The sequence below is a fragment of the Dryobates pubescens genome, chromosome 5, assembly GCF_014839835.1.
Source record: "Dryobates pubescens isolate bDryPub1 chromosome 5, bDryPub1.pri, whole genome shotgun sequence".
NCBI classification, from domain to species: Eukaryota; Metazoa; Chordata; class Aves; order Piciformes; family Picidae; genus Dryobates; species Dryobates pubescens.
Window position 1 is genome coordinate 10,054,133 of NC_071616.1, and position 21,991 is coordinate 10,076,123.

A 21,991-nucleotide genomic window follows, 5' to 3' on the forward strand; every position below is an offset into this window, starting at 1 on the left:
TGGGTGTTGACGTGGGCATGCTGCTTTCTGTGACCTGCTGGTTCAGCCAGACAGCAGGTACCCAGGATGTGGGTGAGAGTTTCCAGACACATCTTTATCTGTGAAACATGCAGTAGGCATGGATTACAGGCATTATCAGCTTTCCTTTTAAAAACTCATCTCTGTATGGAATAGTAAAAAATTGTAAGAATGAGAGAGAGGAAAGGTGACCTGGTGCTTAGATATGTGAAGTGGGGGAAACCTGGTTTTTAATTCCTATGCTTTTTAGAATGTCTGTATTTTTGTCAAATGAGTATTTAATATTAAACATCCTGAACAGAGTAGAATTAACCAGGTTGGGAGAGACCTTTGAGATCATTGAGTCCAACCTATCATCCAACACTATCTAAGCAACTAAACCATGGCATCAAGTGCCCCATCCAGTCCCTTCCTAAACACCTCCAGTGATGGTGAAGCTGGACAACCTTTTGTCAGGGCATTGTTCATTCTCTGAAATGAGGAATTTGATCTTTTTCTTTAAAATAAACAAAACCTGGTCTGCCTTACCCTGAGATGGCTAATGACTATGAATCCTAACTGGAAGGAAGTATCTTCTCAAATCTCAGGATAAGCTGTTTCTGTATTTACAAACTCTTCTCTGTCTATAGAATAGAGTACAATAGAGTAGAGTAGAATAGAAGAGACCTGGTTGGAAGAGACCTTTGAGATCATCGAGTCCAACCTATCATCCAACACTATGTAATCAACTAAACCATGGCAACAAGCACCCCATCCAGTCTCTTCCTAAACACCTCCAGTGATGGTGAAGCTGGACAACCTTTTGTCAGGGCATTGCTCTTTCTCTGAAATGAGGCATTTGGTCTTTTTCTTTAAAACAAACAAAACCTGGTCTGCCTTACCCTGAGTTGGCTAATGACTATGGATCCTAACTGGAAGGAAGTATCTTCTCAAATCTCAGGATAAGCTGTTTCAGTATTTACAAACTCTTCTCTGTCTGTAGTTAGTGCTGCTCTAATTGCTGCCCAGTCCAGCATATCCCCTTTCTAAGCATCTTCTCTTGCCTTCACCCCCTTACCCCTTGATTCCAGAAGTCTGTTGATTTTACTACAAAAGCAGGTCCCTGTATATCTAGTTCTGAATCTTCAGATGTATGTACTAACATCTGTGTACTTACTGCTATTCACCCATCTTGTATAAGTACCTTAGTGACCCTGTGCAGCGTTCCAACTTTCTCATATTGCATGTGCAAGTTGAGGAAGCACTTAGAAGATTGCCTTGGAGTAAGTACTTCACGCAGGGACTTTCATAGGCATGTTCTGAATTTCCTGGACATAAATATCTGGCATGTCTTCCTCAGAACTATTAGTAAAGGGAGCATGCTAGATGTGTCCTGCACACAAAGCAGTTCTTTATTCAGATGCACAAAACTCCTCAGTGCATGTAGATTGTCCATGATTTCCAAGCATCGAGCAGCCACATTAAACCTACTACCTGACTATGCTGCCCAGCATCTGGGAATTCCAGGCAAATATCCAAAAGTTTTTACCTTTTTTTTTTTATTTATTTATGCATTTTTATTTTTTTTCCAGGGCAGAATTTGTGTTGGGGAAAAAAAAAAGGGGCTGTGTCCAGAGAAACCTGGACAGCTGGCAGCTTTATCTCAGATTATTGAGCTTGTCTGTGATGAAATACAAAATAGAGTGCAAGTATTAAGACTTCCTTGTTTTAAACAGAAGCCATTTTTCAATGTCATAATTCTTGATAGCATTTTTGTTGTCAAGATTAGATTCAGCTGAAGAGAAGGTTATTAAGTGGAGAAACTCATTCTGATGCCATGGCAAGTGGAACTAATTTCAGTACATAAAATGTTGAGCTCTTTCAGGTTTTTACATTTTCTATGCTACCAAGAATTCTGTATGGTTGCTTTAAATCCTGTCATATTGCCACAATTAATTACTAGTATTTTTGCCTTGCAGTTGAAGTGATTACAAGTGTGTAATTCAGCTTCAGGCAGTTTATAGCCAAAACATAATTTAATATCCAGCTGGTTTTCCTCTCACATCCATCAAGCACCAGAAAACATCTCGCTTTCCAAACTCGTCTTGAGAAGCCAATAGCCATGGTGTCAGGAGATTGCAGCTCAAACAGAAGTACTGGGATCCCAGTCAGGTCAGGTTTTTCTGCACTTCTGGACTTGCAGATCACTGCAGAATTTAAAGGGCAGTGAAAACCCTTTGCTCTTTCTGGGTACTGCGTGGAGAAGAGAGATGACTTGATTTGATAACATCTAAAATGTACAAATTGAAATCTTTTGCATTTATAATCCCCGCTGAATTAGGTGGAATTGCTTGTTAATGCTGTGTGTTTAGCCTTTAGAAATACATCTGGCATAACAGGAAAACAGTAACTTTGCTACTCTGGTTAAAATGTAATTACAGCAGCTCTTGCAACTTCTCTAATGTACCCATCAGAATGCCTGAGCCTTTGGCGGGCAAACATGTTATTTATTAAGAACAGGAGCTAAACATCTTTCAAAAGAGAATGGTGCTTGATGTACAAATGTGTTGCAAATTCTAGTGATCTGAAGTAACAGGTAATTTGCGAGATGAAAAGCTTTCTGTAAGTGCAAAGTGTTGGAGTAGGTTTTTTCTCCTTATTGCAGAACTTCACTAGATGTCAGTGTGGAAAGTATTTTGAAACTTAAATGCTGCACAAACTGTCCAATGACAAGTGTTAATTCCTTTAGCATGTGCAGATTTAGGGTGGCATTTACTATGAATTTGGTAGTTGGGGGGTGGGGGTCATCAAATTTATTTGTAGAAATATTTGCAGTGTGCCCAGGCAGCCAAGAGGGCCAATGGCATCCTGGCCTGTATCAGGAACAGGGTGGCCAGCAGGAGCAGGGAGGTCATTCTGCCCCTGTACACTGCACTGGTTAGGCCACACCTTGAGTCCTGTGTCCAGTTCTGGGCCCCTCAGTTTAGGAAAGATGTTGACTTGCTGGAACATGTCCAGAGAAGGGCAACAAAGTTGGTGAGGGGTTTGGAGCACAAGCCCTATGAGGAGAGGCTGAGGGAGCTGAGGTTGCTTAGCCTGGAGATGCTCAGGGGTGACCTTATTGCTCTCTACAACTACCTGAAGGGAGGTTGTAGACAGGCGGGGGTTGGTCTCTTCTCCCAGGCAACCAGCACCAGAACAAGAGGACACAGTCTCAAGATGCGGCAGGGGAGATTTAGTCTGGAGGTTAGGAAGAAATTCTACACAGAGAGAGTGATTGGCCATTGGAATGGGCTGCCCAGGGAGGTGGTGGAGTCACCGTCATTGGAGGTGTTCAGAAGACTTGATAGGGTGCTTGGTTGTATGGTTTAGTTGATTAGGTGGTGTTGGATAATAGGTTGGACACGATGACTTCAAAGGTCTCTTCCAACCTGGTCCAGTCTATTCCATTCTGTTCTGTTCTGTTCTGTTCTAAATGAAGCTTCAGAGCAATGAAAGTAATTTTGATAAATTCGCATTGAATCCTGAAAATTATTGCTGTTCAAATCGACATAGAAAGTCAGAATTTGTTTCAGTATTTACACTTTTGAGTACACTTCTCAGTATTTAAACGTTTGAGATTGGATTTAAAAGCATAATTGAAACATTTTTTATGGATTAAAAAACAACTCCAGAAGACTTCAGGGTTTGGTTTATATTGTTGATTATTGCAAAAATGTTAACGTATGTTTTCTTGCTCTCTGTGAAAATTGAACTTGTTTGTGTATGAGGATGACAAGGATGTTTTCACTTGGCTCAGGACAGGACTTAGACTTTAACTAACATACTTTTTTTTTTTTCCTTTTCTAAATGTGCAATATTTATATGTACTGAAGTTTGATTAAGGAAAGCATTGCTAACCTCTAAGTCTGCTTCTGCATTCTTTTTACTGTATTATCTCTACAACTACCTGAAGGGAGTTTGTAGACAGGAAGGGGTTGGACTCATTCTCCCAGGCAACCAGCACCAGAACAAGAGGACACAGTCTCAAGCTGTGCCAGGGGACGTTTAGGCTCGAGGTGAGGAGAAAGTTCTTCACCGAGAGAGTTGTTAGGCATTGGAATGTGCTGCCCAGGGAGGTGGTGGAGTTGCTGTCCCTGGAGGTGTTCAAGAGGGGATTGGACATGGCACTTGGTGCCATGGTTTAGTAGTCATGAGGTGTTGGGTGACAGGTTGGACTTGATCTTTGAGGTATTTTCCAACCTTGTTGATTCTATGACTCAGATTGGATGTTAGGAAAAAGTTCTTCATGGTGAGGGTGGTGAGACACTGGCACAGGTTGCCCAAGGAGGTGGTGGAAGCCCCATCCCTGGAAGTTTTTAAGGCCAGGCTGGGTGAGGCTCTGAGCAACCTGGTCCAGTGTGAGGTGTCCCTGCCCATGGCAGGATGTTTGGAACTGGCTGATCTTTGAGGTCTCCTCCAACCCTGACAGTTCTGTGATTCTGTGATATTTTACCGCAGGTGCATTGTAAGAAACTTGGAGAGATTTGTTAAACAGTTGCAAAGAGGCTGCCTGTAAATTACAGTATGAGGAAACTGACATTTAAGAACTTAAAATATTTTGGTAGATTTCATTAATTTTTCATAAATTATATCCACACATTGAGGAGAAGGGGGAAAAAAAAGGATTTTTTAAAAAATACTGCCTCAAGTAATACTTCCTTTCTCTGAACTGATATCTTAAGGGTGCTTTGTTTATGACCGGTACTTCACAATGTTTAAATAGCTGTAGCAGGGCAGGTAGAGCATAGTAAAGAGAATTTGCAAAGGCACCTTAAGAAATTGTTCTTTGATGTTTGTAAAATAGACAGCTCACCCCTCTTGTCGTTGTCCAATTCTGGGCCCCTCAGTTTAAGAAGGACATTGAGACACTTGAACGTGTCCAGAGAAGGGCAACGAGGCTGGGGAGAGGCCTCGAGCACAAGCCCTATGAGGAGAGGCTGAGGGAGCTGGCATTGTTTAGCCTAGAGAAGAGGAGGCTCAGGGGAGACCTTATTGCTCTCTACAACTACCTGAAGGGTGGTTGTAGCCAGGAGGAGGTTGGTCTCTTCTCCCAGGCAACCAGCACCAGAACAAGAGGACACAGTCTCAAGCTGTGCCAGGGGAAGTTTAGGCTGGAGGTGAGGAGAAAGTTCTTCACAGAGAGAGTTGTTCGCCATTGGAATGTGCTGCCCAGGGAGGTGGTGGCGTCACCATCCCTGGAGGTGTTCAAGAGGGGATTGGACGTGGCACTTGGTGCCATGGTCTAGTCATGAGGTGTTGGGTGACAGGTTGGACTTGATGATGTTCGAGGTCTTTTCCAAGCTTGGTGATTCTGTGATTCTGTAACAAAGCCCAGGAATGCCAGCTTTCAGATCTGTACTGGAGTGATCTGTAATTCTGACTTTGTGGTGGTTGAGTCTGTGTTTAGAATTAGTTCACCTTTATTTATGTAGCAAAAGTTGCTTTTCCTTCCAGGGACCTTCCAAAAACACCAAGGGTCTTGCCATTAATTCTGGACTTAGGGATGTTTATTGGAATATTTTGTTTTGTTTTAGACTGGAAGGAATTTAGACTGCACTGAATTTTGCTGTGGAATGAAATTTATGTTAGCATACTCAGAGCCAAGGTTTGTGCTTTATAAATCAGATAAATAACTGTACCTGCAAATCAAGCTGGATGCAAAAGCATACAAATCATTGATTAGGTATTTGTCTTCTTGTATCTGAAAGCTGTAGAACCCATGTTAGTTTTAATGACCTTATGTATGAGAAATCTAAGTATGCCTAAGAGCTTGCTGAAGTGTGAGATGGTTTGGACATTATGCTAGCCTGAAATTTAATTGTATTTCCCGTGGCATTACCATGTGAAAATGTATGGTCCAGAGTTTGGGATTGTAGGTCCTTTTTTCTGATCCATCTGGAAGCAAGTAGAAGATTTGGATTTAGAGAGGTCATTGGTACACGATGTACTGTAACTCTGGGAACTGCTGCTGTAATAAGATTTTATATTGCTCTTTTGGAAATGTCTGCATTGATTTCTGTCAGAGGCTGGATGAAATATTTTTCTGTTTAACTGTCTGTATTCTATGTAGATCTTAGTAGGAAAGAGTCAGAGGACACAAAGCCAGGTTCTGCATCTTGATCTCCACCGCCTCCCCAGTGTTCAGAAGCACTCCAAGTCCAAGCATATGCAGTAGGCTTACCTAAGTGTTTCTCCTGTATTAAATGGCATAAATAATGTAGTTAAAGGATGTTGTGCATGAGGTTGCATGGAATGGTATGTTTTGCCTTGCCCTTCTCTGTTACCAAAGACTATGCCAAATGGTTTGGCATAAGTACAACCTTTGTTGTACTTTACAACCTTTACAAGCTTTATTCCTTTAATTCCTTAAGTAGAATGACACTCAGCTTGGCTGTAGTTTACAGTGCACTTCCTAAGTCTACAGCTTCTCCCTTTTCTACAGCTTCTCACTCTGCTCATAAACCACAATTTGAAATATTTATGACACAGACCTTTGCAACATTTTGTGGGAGTCTTTTCTCCTTAAGGAAGATTAAGATTGACTGATCCGTGCAAGATCACCGATTTTCCATTTAGGGGATTTAGGCATATGATAAATGTTTTCAAAGAAGGTGTTCTACTGGGAGAGCCAGTGCTGCTGGTTCTGGTTTACTCTATTTGAAAAAAAATGGGTGAGGAGAATAAAATGAAGAATTTCACATAAACAGTCCTTTGGTGGACTCTGTGTGTGGACACTGCAGGAGAATCGTGTCCAATCTATTTATGCTGATGTGAGCAGATGAAAGAAGAAATTAATTCACTTTCATTACATTCATCCCATTGTCCTTTCTCATTTCCAAAGTAAAAGCTGAAGTCTTTCTCAGAGGGATATTATTTTGTGAAGGGTACTCATGCTGTGGCAAAAAGAACTGATTTAAGATAAAAACATCTTCTACTGCCTTCTGGTAATGCTTGCGAGAGGGAAAGTTTTGTAAGACTTCGGCATACAAATATTTGTTCAGTATGTGCCAGTCTCTGGACACAAGTATACAGCTTACTGCACTGCCTTATGAAAGGATATTGTTAACAGCACAGTCCTCCTCTCATGACATGGTTTTCTCCTCACAGATACCTTGTGTAGTAATTGAACCCTTCATTTTACAAGATGTAATACATTCGAGCTTTGGTTTTTTTCACTAAAACCAATGGCCACAAATAGTAAGTAGGCAGATAAATAATAACAGTTATAACTGAGAGAAACACTGCTTGTAAAAGTGGGCTATTTAAATTGCAGATACAGGCACATGTGTATCACGGATGACTGGGATGCCACCCTCAAAATTATTGTGTAAATCGACATGCTTCTCCTCTCTGAAAGCTGTACTTGATTGTCACTGCTAATCTGCTTTGCATTCCTGTGTTTCATAGAATCAAAGAATATTTGGGGTTGGAAGGGGCTGTTAAGGGTCACCTACTCGAGAATTGATAGGGTGCTTAGTTGCATGGTTTAGTTGATTAGGTGGTGTTGGTTGATAGGTTGGACACAATGATCTTGAAGGTCTCTTCCAACCTGGTCTGGTCTGGTCTATTCTATTCTATTCTACTCCAACCACTCTATGGTGAGCAGGAGCATCTTCAACTAGATCATGTTGCACAGAGCCCTGATGAGTGCAGTGGAACGGAGTGGAGTGGAGTGGAACGGAGTGGAATGGAATGGACTTAACCAGGTTGGAAAAGACCTTTGAGATCATCAAGTCTAACCTATCATCCAACACTATCCAATCAACTAAACCATGGCACCAAGCACCTCATCAAGTCTCTTCTTAAACACCTCCAGTGATGGTGACTCCACCACCTCCCTGGGCAGCCCATTCCAATGGCCAATCACTCTTTCTGTGTAGAACTTCTTCCTAACATCCAGCCTAAACCTTCCCTGGTGCAGCTTGAGACTGTGTCCTCTTGTTCTGGTGCTGCTTGCCTGGGAGAAGAGACCAACCCCCTCCTGGCTACAACCTCCCTTCAGGTAGTTGTAGACAGCAATAAGGTCTCCCCTGAGTCTCCTCTTCTCCAGGCTAAGCAACCCCAGCTCCCTCAGCCTCTCCTCATAGGGCTGTGCTCCAGACCCCTCACCAGCTTTGTTGCCCTTCTCTGGATACATTACAGCAACTCAACATCTTCCTGAAAGTGAGGGGCCCAGAACTGAACGTGACATTGAATGTTTCTAGGGTTGGGGCTTCTGCCACCTCTCTGAGCAACCTGTGGCAGTGTTTTGCCACCTTCATTGTAAACAATTTCTTACTCATATCTAATCTGAATCAACCCTCTCTTAATTTAAAACCATTGTCTCTTGTTCCATCACAACAGGCCCTACTAAAAAGACTGTCTTCATCTTTCTTATAAGCTCCACTCTGGAAGGCCTTCAGGTCTCCCCAGAGCCTTCTCTTCTGCAGGCTGAAACAACCTCAACATGCTCATCTTGTCCTTGTAGGAGAGGTGCCTCATCCCTCTGAACATCAGAAGGGGATACCAGTGGCGTGCTTGGGGTTCCTTTGTGGAAGAGCTGTAACTTCCCTTTCCTGGAGGTTAAATTAGCAGCATTCACAAGTTTCACAGTTGCTCTCTGTCTGTATTATTTGCTTTTGAACTGAAATACACTGCGGTCTCTGAGGATCAATGCAGAATTGTTAGCTAGAGATTTATTTTATTATTATTTTTAGTAGCAGAACATTTAGGTTTTTGTAACTGAACCAGAAATATTTGTGTCACACACAAAAATTTCCCTCTGCTGGAAAGAGAGACGAACAGTTAATCGCAGTCCTTGCAAGCACCAGGCCCTGGTGCAGCTAGGTAATGGTTGGACTTGATGCTCTTAGAGGTCTTTTTCAACCATGGTGATTGGTGGTGAATGGTGCCACATCCAGCTGGAGGCCAGTCACCAGTGGCATCCCCCAGGGATCAGTACTGGGCCCCATCCTCTAATATCTTCATTGATGACCTGGATGAGGGCATTGAATCAGTCATCAGCAAATTTGCAGATGACAGCAAGCTGGGGGCAGGAGTTGATCAGTTAGAGGGCAGAAGGACTCTGCAGAGGGACCTCGACTGACTGGACTGATGGGCAGAGTCCAACACGATGGCATTCAACAAATCCAAGTGCCAGGTGCTGCACTTTGGCCACAACAACCCCAGGCAGAGCTACAGGCTGGGGTCAGAGTGGCTGAGGGCTGCCAAACAGAAAGGGACCTGGGGGTGCTGATTGGCAGTTGGCTGAACATGAGCCAGCAGTGTGCCCAGGTGGCCAAGAAGGCCACGGGCATCCTGGCCTGGATCAGGAACAGCGTGGCCAGCAGGAGCAGGGAAGTCATTGTGCCCTGTGCTCAGCACTGGTTAGGCCACACCCTGAGTCCTGTGTCCAGTTCTGGGCCCCTCAGTTTAGGAAGGACATTGAGAGACTTGAATGTGTCCAGAGAAGGGCAACGAGGCTGGTGAGGGGTCTGGAGCAGAAGCCCTATGAGGAGAGGCTGAGGGAGCTGGGGTTGCTTAGCCTGGAGAAGAGGAGGCTCAGGGGAGACCTCATTGCTCTCTACAACTACCTGAAGAGTGGTTGCAGCCAGGTGGGGGTTGGTCTCTTCCCCCAGGCAACCAGCACCAGAACAAGAGGACACGGTCTCAAGATGTGCCAGGGGAAGTTTAGGCTCAAGGTGAGGAGAAAGTTCTTCACTGAGAGAGTTGTTAGCCATTGGAATGGGCTGCTCAAGGAGTTGGTGGAGTCACCGTCCCTGGAGGTGTTCAAGAGGGGATTGGATGAGGCACTTGGTGCCATGGTCTAGTCATGAGGTGTTGGGTGACAGGTTGGACTTGGTGATCTTTAAGGTCTCTTCCAACCTTGGCAATACTGTGAACAAATAGAAAGTATTTCTCCTTTGCTCTGAAGTGGTGCCCATTGTTTGCCCCCTGAGGCGGATCTGGTGTTTTTTTCCCCCACTGAATTTCAGTCCATGTTGTAACTGAAAATCTGAAATGTCAGCCCTGAATGAGTAGTGGCAGCCAGATATTAAAGGGATTTTAGGTACTTACAGCCACAAATAGCTACCTGTGAAGATTTCCAAGAATAACTTTGTACTTAAGCCCTATTACTTTCAGCCACCTAAGAATGTTTTTTTCAAGTCTTCATCTGTGGGAACCTTTTGAAGTTTAGCATGGGTAAATCTGAAGGAACAGCAAGCATGAAATGGGACAAAATTCTCATTTGCAAACATTGTTCTTAAACCTTCTTTGGAGCTTTCTGTATGTACCTGTCCTTGCGCTTTGAATTGATGTAATGTGAAATAGGAATGTATAGCCCAAAAGACTTTAAGAATGCTTCATTCATTGTTGCTTCAAGTGCTGCAGCAGGGAAAAACCAACACCACCACTGTGCCAGCATGAAAAAAAAAATGGTAAAGCCTTGAAAAATTTTATTTACAGCATTGGTTTTGAAGCCTTGCACACAGCTTCTGATGAAAACTGGATAGAATCATAGAATAGAATCATAGAATCAATAAGGTTGGAAAAGACCTCGAAGATCATCAAGTCCAACCTGTCACCCAACACCTCATGACTACTAGACCATGGCAACAAGTGCCACATCCAATCCCCTCTTGAACACCTCCAGGGATGGTGATTCCACCACCTCCCTGGGCAGCACATTCCAATGCCTAACAACTCTCTCTGTGAAGAACTTTCTCCTCACCTCGAGTTTAAGCTTCCCCTGGTGCAGCTTGAGACTGTGTCCTCTTGTTCTGGTGCTGGTTGCCTGGGAGAAGAGACCAACCCCCTCCTGGCTACAATACTCACATCAAGTATTTCAGTAGTTTTTCAGTAGAAATGTAATGTGAAGTTATGCTGTAATTAGAAGCCCATATATCTTGGGACTCTATATTTAGAGACAAAGCTTGCATTTAAATGGATCTTAAGTCTGAGATTTTTCCTGTCAAGAAGGAGCCCTCTAATGCAAAAGGATATTGTCTTGTGCTCCTTCCTGCCTCCTAAATAATGGTGCAGAGGACACTGCCAGGCTGTTAGGGCATTTGGGCTTTGTCTGCTTCCTCCGTCGTGTTTACTAATAGGGATTTGTATTCATAATTTAGCTGATGATTCATTTGCCAGTCCATAGCTGAGTAATTTTAGCTCCTTTGGCAGTATTTGCGTTGGCATAGCCGTCGTCATGCAAGCGAATGTACGCGTTTAAATTTGGATCTTGTGGCAGATGTGTAACGTAAAGGAGCTGCTGCTCTGGCGCAGCCACTTGTCGTGGCTCTGCCCACATTTTAAGTGTTCCCTAGTTAGGAGCTGTGATTGTGGCTCACATTTGTGTTTATCTGCCTCTTCAGAATGAAAATGGCACCGTTCTGTTCTCCTTTCTCTGCTGGTTTTTTTTTTTGTTGTTGTTCTTGTGATCTTGTAAGGATGGTTTAGCGTTGGGACCAACACTGCGGGAACAGAACTTTACGGTGAGGCTCTTTCTCAACTGCCATATTGGTTCTGAAAACAATTTGTATAACCCATCTGTCTCCATTTGGCAGCTGAAAAGCAGGGCTTTGCAATCACTTTTTAGAAAGTGCAGATGACTGTGCCAGGGGAAGTTTAGGCTGGAGGTGAGGAGAAAGTTCTTCACAGAGAGAGTTGTTAGCCATTGGAATGTGCTGCCCAGGGAGGTGGTGGAGTCACCATCCCTGGAGGTGTTCAAGAGGGGACTGGATGTGGCACTTGGTGCCATGGTTTAGTAGTCATGAGGTGTTGGGTGACAGGTTGACTTGATGATCTTTGAGGTCTTTTCCAACCTTACTGATTCTATGAGTCAAATTCTGTGCAGAGTCATGGTTGGAATAGAATAGAATAGACCAGACCAGACCAGAAGAGACCTTCAAGATCATAGCGTCCAATCTATCATCCAACACCATCTAATCAACTAAACCATGGCACCAAGCACCCTATCAAGTCTCCTCCTAAACACCTCTAATGATGGTGACTCCACCACCTCCCCAGGCAGCCCATTCCAACGGGTAATCGTTCTCTCTCTCTAGAACTTCTTCCTAACCTCTAGCCTAAACTTGCCCTGGTGCAGCCTGAGACTGTGTCCTCTTGTTCTGGTGCTGGTTGCCTGGGAGAAGAGACCAACCTCTGCCTGTCTACAACCTCCCTTAAGGTAGTTGTAGAGAGCAAGGTGGTCACCCCTGAGTCTCCTCCTCTCCAGGCTAAGCAACCCCAGCAAGTGTGTTTAAATTGTTCTATGTGGGTAAGTGTATATATAGGAGGGGAAGAAAAGGTAAAGCCAAGAGGAAATACAAACTTGCTCCCCCCCCCCTTTTCTTTTATTTTTTTTTTCTTTCTGGTGGATCTTTGAGCAAAATAACATGTCCTTCAGAGTGAACTTCTGTCTTTCATGTGCCTGCCTGCTGAGTGTTGAGAGCATGTCAAGATGGTGTATATTGTGCCCTCAAATCAGGGTTTAATTACTTTTTTGCTAAATTAATTTGCTGAGTAAAACTCCTGCTTCTAAAGAAGTTTCTCTTAATGTATCATTTACAGCATAACTTTTTTTGGGGGTAGAAACTTTAACTAGCCTCCTTCATTTCTGCATTTTTTGGTGTCTGTGTTACAGCTACAGCATCAAGCAGTTATGAGTAATTGGATGCTGTGTCTCCGTTTTAGCTACTCTTCTCCTTTTGTGCAGGCAGAGGAGCCAAGACAAATCTGAGGACAGAAGAGCCTGTAAGGAAGCAGGAGCAGCAGTGACTTCACTGCTTATTTCCCTTTACCTTGCATAAATGTGACCATGCAAACTTTTTAAAAATTACACTAAGAATTGCTAAAATAAAACTTGATAATGGAGCTATTGAGCTTGGCAAGATAAATTCTGGCTGTGGTTAATTAAGTGAAAACACTGCTCCAACTATGTCATCTTTGGTGCTTTATTAAATGGATAGAAAGCACAGGAGGAGAACAACTCTCTTGCTTCTTGACTTGCTGGAACATTTATTTCCCCTTGTCCATATGTGTGTTGAGAGAATACCAAGCATAACAAATGGTGTTTGCATTTAGTTCTGAATACAGTGAGGTCCATGATCACTCTTATCTCATTGAAAGCAAGCTCCAAAGAGTTAGCATTTCTGTGCATGTGATGGATGAGTTTGTTGTTCTAATGAAGCATGGCTGTTGTTGGAGGTCATGGTCACAGGAGAGCTGTAATCCATCTTTAATGAGGGGCAGTTGTATGCAGGCCTCAAATGCCACGACAGAGACGTAGCATTTCACTTTTTATTTGATGTAGAGGGCCAGTGCAGAGACAGGACCTTGTTTTACAAGTTGTTTTTATATTACAAAGAAGGTGGGAGCTGTATCCTGCACAGACTTCAACCATTTTCAAAGTTTTGGCTTAGTTCCCAAGTGTAGTGAGTCTAGAGGTTGCAAACACATTTACTTCTCCGGCCAGATCTCTGATCCGATAGGGAAATCAAACCTCTGGCCATGCACAGATGGTGTTAGACTTGCCTGTCTGAGCATCCTTAGGAACTGAGGTCTCACAGCCTGCATACTAACTAGCAGGCAGTGTCTGTAATCAAGGGGAATGTTATGGCCTAGGGAAATCTTTAGAGCAGTTCCCGTCAATAGAGGTAGTAGGTGTGTATTTTAAGTACCTCTGAGGATCAGGAGCTTGTGTTGGGACAGAATCTGAAAGGAGAGCTTCTCATCAACCAGGCAAATTCTGTGACATGTTGCCTTCTTTTTCTCTCCTAGACTGCTTATAGGCATTTGAAGTTGGTTGTGACAAGGACAGCTGAGCCCTTTTCATTTAGATCAAGAAGCAGAAAATTAAAAGAATAGCAGTTTTTCTTCACTGAACTAGTCATAGATGGACTAGTGTACCAAGGATGTAGCACTAGACTCAGTACCAGTCTCCTTACACATCTGTTTTGTTTAACACTGGTTGTATTGAAGCTTTAAAAATGAGAATGTTTTCTTATGATAGATTTGTTTGAGACTTTAATTGATTAGCCTAAATACTGTGTCTGAATACTGCATTTGTGGCTGATGTCTGTTTGAGGAGAAGACAAAACACTCTCTCTAAGCATGAAGAATGCTAATTCTCTTTCTCTGCTTTGCTTCTACACTTAGGCCTGTGGGAGACAGATGCTTCTTAGTGAAGGGGAGGATGAACATAGCTTCTTCTGGACTCAGAAGTTAAAACATGGAATGCATCTGCTATGGTTCACTGACGTGTCTGTTCTTAGATTTGTTCTTTGAACAGATTCCTGTGAAAGGTGTCAGGAATCATTGACATTGTTGGCACAGAAGCAAAACTATGAAACAGCTGTGTATTCGCCAGAAAAGTGGAAGCTTGACTCATGCTTAGACACTGAAAAACCACTGAACACAACATTCAGCAGTGAAACATGTAATGTGATCACAATTGTCTCTTTCGTGGTCGTGTTTCATCTGTTTAAAGGCATTGCATGGCTTGACAGTTTCAAACTAGAGAGTTACAGATTTCAGTGTCTAAGGTAATGCAATTGCAGTTACAAACGTGCTTCCTTGCTTGATTTGAAAAAAATTTGGCTGTTGACTTGTCTCTTTTCAGCCCAAGTCTTGTACTGTGTTCATCATCCTGGTATCTGAACAAAGAGCACAGGAACTCATTTCGGGGTGGGTTTTCATTTAGAGCTTAAGATTTTTTTTAAGGAGAAATTCTTAAAAGCAAACAGATTTGTTTTGGTTTTGTCTTGCAGGTCGATCCAGCTTTGAAAGAAAAATTAAAACAGAACACAGTGACACTGGAATCTGAATATGAGGTAAAATAAATGTGTTGCTTGTGGCTCATAACCTTGGCTACCCTTGATTACCCTGGCCGCTGGTGGGTTGTATCTGGCCCTAACTAAAATTAGATCAGCCATCTGCCTTTGACTCACTGATGTCCAATAAAACCAAGATTTTATGTAATGAAAGGTTTTTGAACATGCAGTGTTTCTTTCTGAACACAAGCTTTACTTTGATGTCCAGGTGTCAAGTACAGCGGCACAAATCAGTTCCACCACTTCTGTGGCTAACCAGTCTATAAATGCAGAGCTGAGGTTGGCCTTAGATGGAATGTGTGTATGTGTATATGTCAACAGTTCCACTGTATGACTTTTGATGATCTGTGTACCAAATTAGGGAACTATGTGTTAGGTGTGCTTTCTGATGTTTCTTGCTCCTGAAGCTTACATGTGTCTTTCAAATAACTGCTGTTCTTTTTCCCTATTTCAGAACATTTTATAGGGAACAGTTTCACTCTTTCCTTAGCCATGCCTTTTCTTCAGATGTTACTGAGGTCCAAAATGGCTGTTTTGGCCAGATTGATAGCCACAGTTCCATAAATCTTCAGGCCTGCAAAAAGCAATGTTAGGAAAATTGGGAAAAACCACCCTGTATCCAGAAACAAAGGATAAAGCTGTGTAAGATAATTGATAATCTTCTAAAATTACTTGAATGCCCAGCTAACACTTTGTCTATCTCTGTGGCTTTATGTTTAACACGGGTTTTCTTTTGCTTCCTGTGCCACATTCCTGTCACAAGCCTTTGAAGAGCTTGATTGCCCCCATATCTGTCAGATGTCCAAATGGCAGCACATGGTCTTGCTAATCAAACTTTCCTGTCGTGTTACTCTTTTGTGATTTTTCTGAAACGAGAGCAAAACTTTTCCTGTTTCTGTGTGCTTAATTTCTCAGAATGCCTGCCTACCTGCCAGGTTTGTGACAGTGTCTTTGCCATTATTGCAAACAGGTTTGGGGCATCCTCCTCCTATGAACCATGTTTTATGGTGCAGGGGATAAAAATATGTGATCCCTAAGTGCATGTGGAAGGCTCCAGTGGAAACTCAAAATGTACAAATCCACAAAGTTCTGATTGCCTCAGGGATAATTGTGTCTCACTTTCTTGAGAATATACTGCAAGGCTGCTTTGGTTTATTTATGTGGAAGAGCCCCAAGCAGTGAAAGAAACCACATCTCTCTGTTTAACTCACTACCTAACCTCAAAATCAACTGATCTGTATTCAGATATGCCTTGCTTTCTCTTCAGAAGTAAATAGTTGAAGGATAATATTTAAATGGCCATAAATGCATTAGCTTTATGGATAAATCGATGATAATAAAATACAACTGGCATAACCACATATTACAAGCCTACTGGGTAATGAGGCTTCTTCCTGATGGACAGAAATGACAGAAGCAATCTTATTATTTTCTTCCTCTAAACTACAGAGAGTTCCCAGACTGAAATTCTCCCAAAGCAGTATTTAGGTGTTAGAGGGGCTAGACCAGTTCAACAAAACAAATGGATTTCCATTTCCACATAATGAAAATGCATTCAGATTAATGTTTTGAACTCTGATCTCAATATACACTTAACTCTGGGTACCCACTTGCCAGCACCAGGCAAATTCATTCCTTGCTTCACTGAAACTTGTGGAACTATCACAGTATCACTAAGGTTGGAAGAGACCTCAAAGATCATCGAGTCCAACTACCAGCAGTCATCGTGTGTACTTCCTAGACTCAACAGGGAGCATGTGACAAATTTAGTCAACGTTACCTCTATATTCTGTTGGACAAAATCTAACCAGTCACTGAGTTACAGCTGGTGTTTAGGAGAGTAGTTTTTTGTAGACCCCCCCATGTCTTCTGGGCCAGGGGGGTTTTTTAGCCCCCCCTCATCATTTTTTTTTTTTACCTTGTCCAAAATACAGCTCTTGAGAACATCTTCTAATTGTATATGTAGGTCACAGTGGAGGATTACACTGGTGGCTGTTACTAAATATGGTATGAGAAGAGATCAAGGGCAGTTTAAAAAAAAAAAAAAAAAAAAGTTGCTCTTTTCATATGTAAAGCCTTATTTTCCAATATTATTAGCATTTTATCTGCAGCTGTTACTGAGGATACCAAGCCAGCTCTTTTGAAGCATGGTTGCCTGATCCATGTAAATGTCCATTGGCCCTCTCTACGACTTTTAAAAATATCTCCTTGTCCTTACAGAAACCTCCTCACATATTGCCTGTATGCTGAGTTCTTTTAGAATGTCACAATTCCTGCAACAAGCATACATCTTTATGGGCATATTGCAAAAGATAAAGACTTTTGTGTGTGTGCGTGTGTGTGTTTAAAACGTGTTGAAGTCTGTGTTTTGTCGCCAGTGTGGTGGTGGTGAAGAAAAAAGTTGTAATCACAGATTGAATCAACTTACTGTGAGGAAATTAACATAAAGACATTTTCTCACCTTCTAATTTACTAACTTATGACTTCTCAAGCTATACACAAGTTGCTTTATTTCACACAGGAGTGTTTCTGGCCAGGATACTATTTTGAGGAAGGAGGAACTGGCGTGTGTAATACATACTGCACTTCTTGTATCTCTGATCTGTTAATAATGCTATTTATCTTCTGCCTTGGGACATGCCAGAGAAGCAAGCTACCTTTGCATGCATTTTCCCTTTATGCATTCCTCTCACACATTTTGGTGTCCTCATATGTCCTCATTAGTCCTTGCTGCTCCCCTTTGCCTAATAAATCACAGCTCTGTCCACTAGTGACACTGGTACTGATGTGAATGTAGTTCTGCTGCTGAGCTGGGCCTTGTAGAACACACTGTAAAAAATGTCAAGTGTTTGACCTGTGACAAAAGCCTAGAGTATTTTATTTGAAAGCATAGGAATCTTGTTTGAAAGAGGGGAATGAAAAATTGAAAATGAAAATCGATGTGATCTGTGAAAAGCATTCTTGTAGATGTTTGACCACAGCAGTACAATCCTTTTCAGTGCCTTAAATGCAATCTCAGGATAGCATTCCTTTTTCTAACACTTGGTTTCTGTCCTTCTGTCAAATTAAGGGTCTAGTACACATTGAAAAAAAATCTGTCCTCAGTTAGTTACATCAGACTGTAAAATAAGGAATTGTTGCTTAGGGTTTTCAAACAAATGAAAAGCTCTTTAAATGGAATTTATTAACATTTTACAATGAAAACATCAGTTAAGTTTGAATCAAATGCATGATATCCAGTGGGAATCAATGACAATTGAAAGCAGAGATAAAAAAAATATCACAATAAAGAAAAAAAATGTGAAGGATTGCTATGGAAACAGTGCATGAGATTATAAAGCAGTGAAGATTGATAAAAGGCACTAAAGACATCAGAGAGTTGTCTGATAAGTTAAGCTGACAAGGATATGGGTAAGAGGATGGTGTTGCAGGGAACTAAATACAGTAATGAGAATGTAAAATCATGAGGAAGCACATTGGCAGAGTAGCAGCATTAAAAAACCCCAACATTTCTATTACTTTATAGAGGAAAAAATTCCTTGTATTCAAATGAGAAGAGACGAGGGATATACTTCCAAAACTCTTGATAATCAAACAAGATGTTATTTAATATAGTGTCAGGCTCTTATGGCTGGGAAGAAAATGCTGGGAAGACTTCAGTAACTGCTCAGAATATCAGTCTGGGGATGATGATTCTCTGGGAATCATCACTGGGCAGGAAAGTGGTATTCTGAGGTGCTCAGTGAGATTTGGTTCATACCTGGGCTATACTGAGTACTTTTTTCAGTGATATGGAAGTAATTGTAAAATGAGTACTGAAGTGCAAGTGATACAAAAGTATTGAAAGGGTAAAAGTATGGCAAGGCAGGGAGCTGGTCATACTCCTTGGGAAGCTGGCTCCATTAAATGAGCAAAGTACCTTTTGAAATAACCTAAGTTATTTGTTTCTAAAACTGTTAACGCAGGCCCTAACCCTCCAGTAATGCTGGAGAAGATTTAGGAGTCAGTGTGTAAGTAATTCAGATTGATCTGCTGTGGTGCAAAGAGCTAATTCAGTCTTTATGAATATAAACATGAATGCTAGATGCTAGACTAGACTAGACTAGAATAGACGAGACCAGGTTGGAGGAGACCTTCAAGATCATTGTGCCCAACCTATCATCCAACACCATCTAATCAACTAAACCGTGGCACCAAGCTCCCCATCAAGTCTCCTCCTAAACCCCTCCAGTGATGGTGACTCTACCACTTCCCTGGGCAGCCCATTCCAATGGCCTTCTGAGTGTAATACTGATGAGACTAGTGCTCAAATGAAGGATCTACTTCTGGTGCCCACATTTTGAACAAGGCCTTAAAAATGGAACAGGTTGCTGAACAGGCTGAATATATCAGCTTAGGGCTTGAGAAAATGCTTTAATTAAATCTTCTAAAAGATACCAAAAAGAATGTTAGTTATATACAGATACCTTCATAAGAAGAAATGCTAGTTACTGAAGATTTTGGTTTTAATTCCAGCAAAGGTACTAAAATTAGAAGTAAGTTTTGTTATTAGTAGATGGGAGCACCATTTGAAGAGGGTCTTCACCCAGGAGATTGCAGGGCTGATTGAGAGGGCTTTAAACTAGGTGTGAAGGGGAGGGTGATAATAGCATCAGGCTTTTATGTGATAAGCTGTGGGATGACACACCAGAACTGGTGGGATGGGGAACTAGTAAGGGCCTTCAGCCTGTAGCCCTGAAGCATGCTGGGGACACAGCAGCGCAGCCAAAGTCTCATGGAGAGGAGCCAATTTCATAAACTATCCAGAATATTCTCTGATTGCCAGCATGCTTCCAGGTGATGCCCACACACACACTCACTCCAAATTTTAAATACTTTAAAAGATTGTTATGCAATTCTTGCATGGTCTTTGCTTCTCAGGTTGTTTTTACTCATCTGTATTTAATGCTCAGACTTACACTGTGCAATTGTAGTCTGCACCAGCAAGTTACAGTCAGAGAGTTGGTCTCACTGTCTGTCCTAAGAGGCTTACTGATTGAACACAAAAATGAGATCTAAGATGCCACTGCAGACTGGCCATGGAGTCTGCATGCTTTTTAACTAAATAATCAAACTTTAAAAGAAATTGAATGGAAAAGGTCCCCATTTCAATACCTGACTTCATCATGCAGCTGGTAAAACTTGAGTTTCGCCCAAGTACAGCTAGGAGACATCACTGAGAAATACAGAGGCTGAGGAGAATACTGTTGGCAGTTCAGTATGTAGTACTCCATCTTGTTCATGGCATCTTCCCAGCGAGTCACTGGAAAGCTTCTGTTGCACTGTGCCATCTTACAGTTCCAATGTGAAAATAGTCTAAGCATGATGGAGCTCAAAACTAAAATACTCTCCAACCACAGAAAGAGCCCAGACCTTACCTTCTGAAATGTTCTCTGCATTCTTGTAAGAATGTAGATAGATGCCTTGATTCCTCTCAGACAGAAGTCATTCTGATTTGAAGTCCTGTTGGTTCTGACAGAATGAAAGATTCATCAGGTTTTTGTGTACTGTACAATCAGCAGTGTTGCTGAGAAATAGTTTTACTGTTATGGGCAATACAGTGGGGGACTAACACTCATGTTACTGTCCTCATCAAGTAGACAGGGAATGCCACAAAGAAGAGAGAGGAGGATTATCTTTTTTCCTATGGGAAATTTCCCCCCACAGCAGAAATCAAGCAGTAGCCATTGATATCGCTGAAAAAGAAAGCTATTTATGGCTGAAAGGATTGAAATAGCTCTTTTAATATTTAGACAAACCCCTAGTTTCTACACAGAAATGCATTCTGTTTCTGCATATAAATTGACAAGCAACTTTAGGAGGTTAGGAGGAAGTTTTACACAGAGAGAGTGATTGCCCATTGGAATGGGCTGCCCGAGGAGGTGGTGGGGTCGCCATTGCTGGGGGTGTTCAGGAGGAGACTTGACAGTATGCTTGGTTGCATGGTTTAGTTGATTAGGTGGTGTTGGGTGATAGGTTGGACACAATGATCTTGAAGGTCTCTTCCAACCTGGTTTATTCTATTCTATTCTTCTGGAAGAGAGCTGAGTGGAAAATCAGCAGGAAGGTGTCGATAAGAAACAAAAGTCCTAAACTGCACTAACCAATGTTAGTGAATGTTAGGTGGACTGAGTGAGGCCAGGATAGAGGAGCAGTGGGTGAGACACATGATTTAACTCGCCAATTCAGAGTGGCTGATTTAAACATGTGGTTACTATAAAATAGTTATTTAATTTCCTGGATTTAAGAATAATTGGACTCCAGTTCTGGAGCCCCTATTACAAGAGGGATATGGACGTGCTGGAAGGTGTCCAGGGAAGGGCGGCAAGGATGATCAGAGGGCTGGAGCACCTCTCCTGTGAGGACAGACTGAAGGACTTGGGGCTGTTCAGTCTGGAGAAGAGAAGGCTCCAAGGTGACCTAATTGTGGCCTTCCAGTATCTGAAGGGGGCCACAAGAAGGCTGGGGAGGGACTCCTTAGGATCTCAGGTAGTGATAGGACTAGGGGGAATGGAATGAAGCTGGAGATGGGGTGATTCAGGCTGGATATGAGGAGGAAGTTCTTCACTGTGAGAGTGGTGAAGCCCTGGAATGGGTTGTCCAGGGAGGTAGTTAAGGCCCCATCCCTGGAGGTGTTTAAGACCAGGCTAGATGAGGCCCTGGCCAGCCTGATCTAGTGTGGGGTGTCCCTGCCCATGGCAGGGGAGTTGGAACTAGATGATCCTTGTGGTCCCTTCCAACCCTGACTGATACTATGATACTATTATTGTTGTAAACCATCTCTCATTGTATCTTTTCTTATGCCCACACACTTCTGTTAGCAGTTTCATAGTGGCAAGTGGTCATTTCTTGTGGTAATCCCTTAGCCCTTCACTGTGATACTCACCACAGCTTTTTCCTCTTACATAAGCAGCCTGTACAAGCTTTTTTTTCAGACTTTGTCAAAAAAACACCGTGTATGACTCATGGGTCTGCTCTATTTTGATCCTTGTACACCTCTTTCTTTTTTTGATTAAGACTGTATTTTTTAATCATTATTAGAAGGACATAGTGTGCCAAGTTTTATATACACCAAGTAAAAAATATTGCCCACGCTTCCAAGT

The 21,991-nt window shown here is 42.2% G+C and overlaps 1 protein-coding gene across 1 annotated transcript in view; it reads left to right on the forward strand.

Annotated features, from left to right (window-relative positions):
* LOC104300366 (cytochrome c oxidase assembly protein COX16 homolog, mitochondrial) overlaps positions 1-21,991 on the forward strand; it is a 63,783-nt gene that overhangs the window by 33,405 nt on the left and 8,387 nt on the right. The window contains exon 3 of the mRNA XM_054161574.1: positions 14,787-14,849. Within this exon, the coding sequence (XP_054017549.1) occupies positions 14,787-14,849 (63 nt within the window). The remainder of the gene's footprint in view (positions 1-14,786; positions 14,850-21,991) is intronic.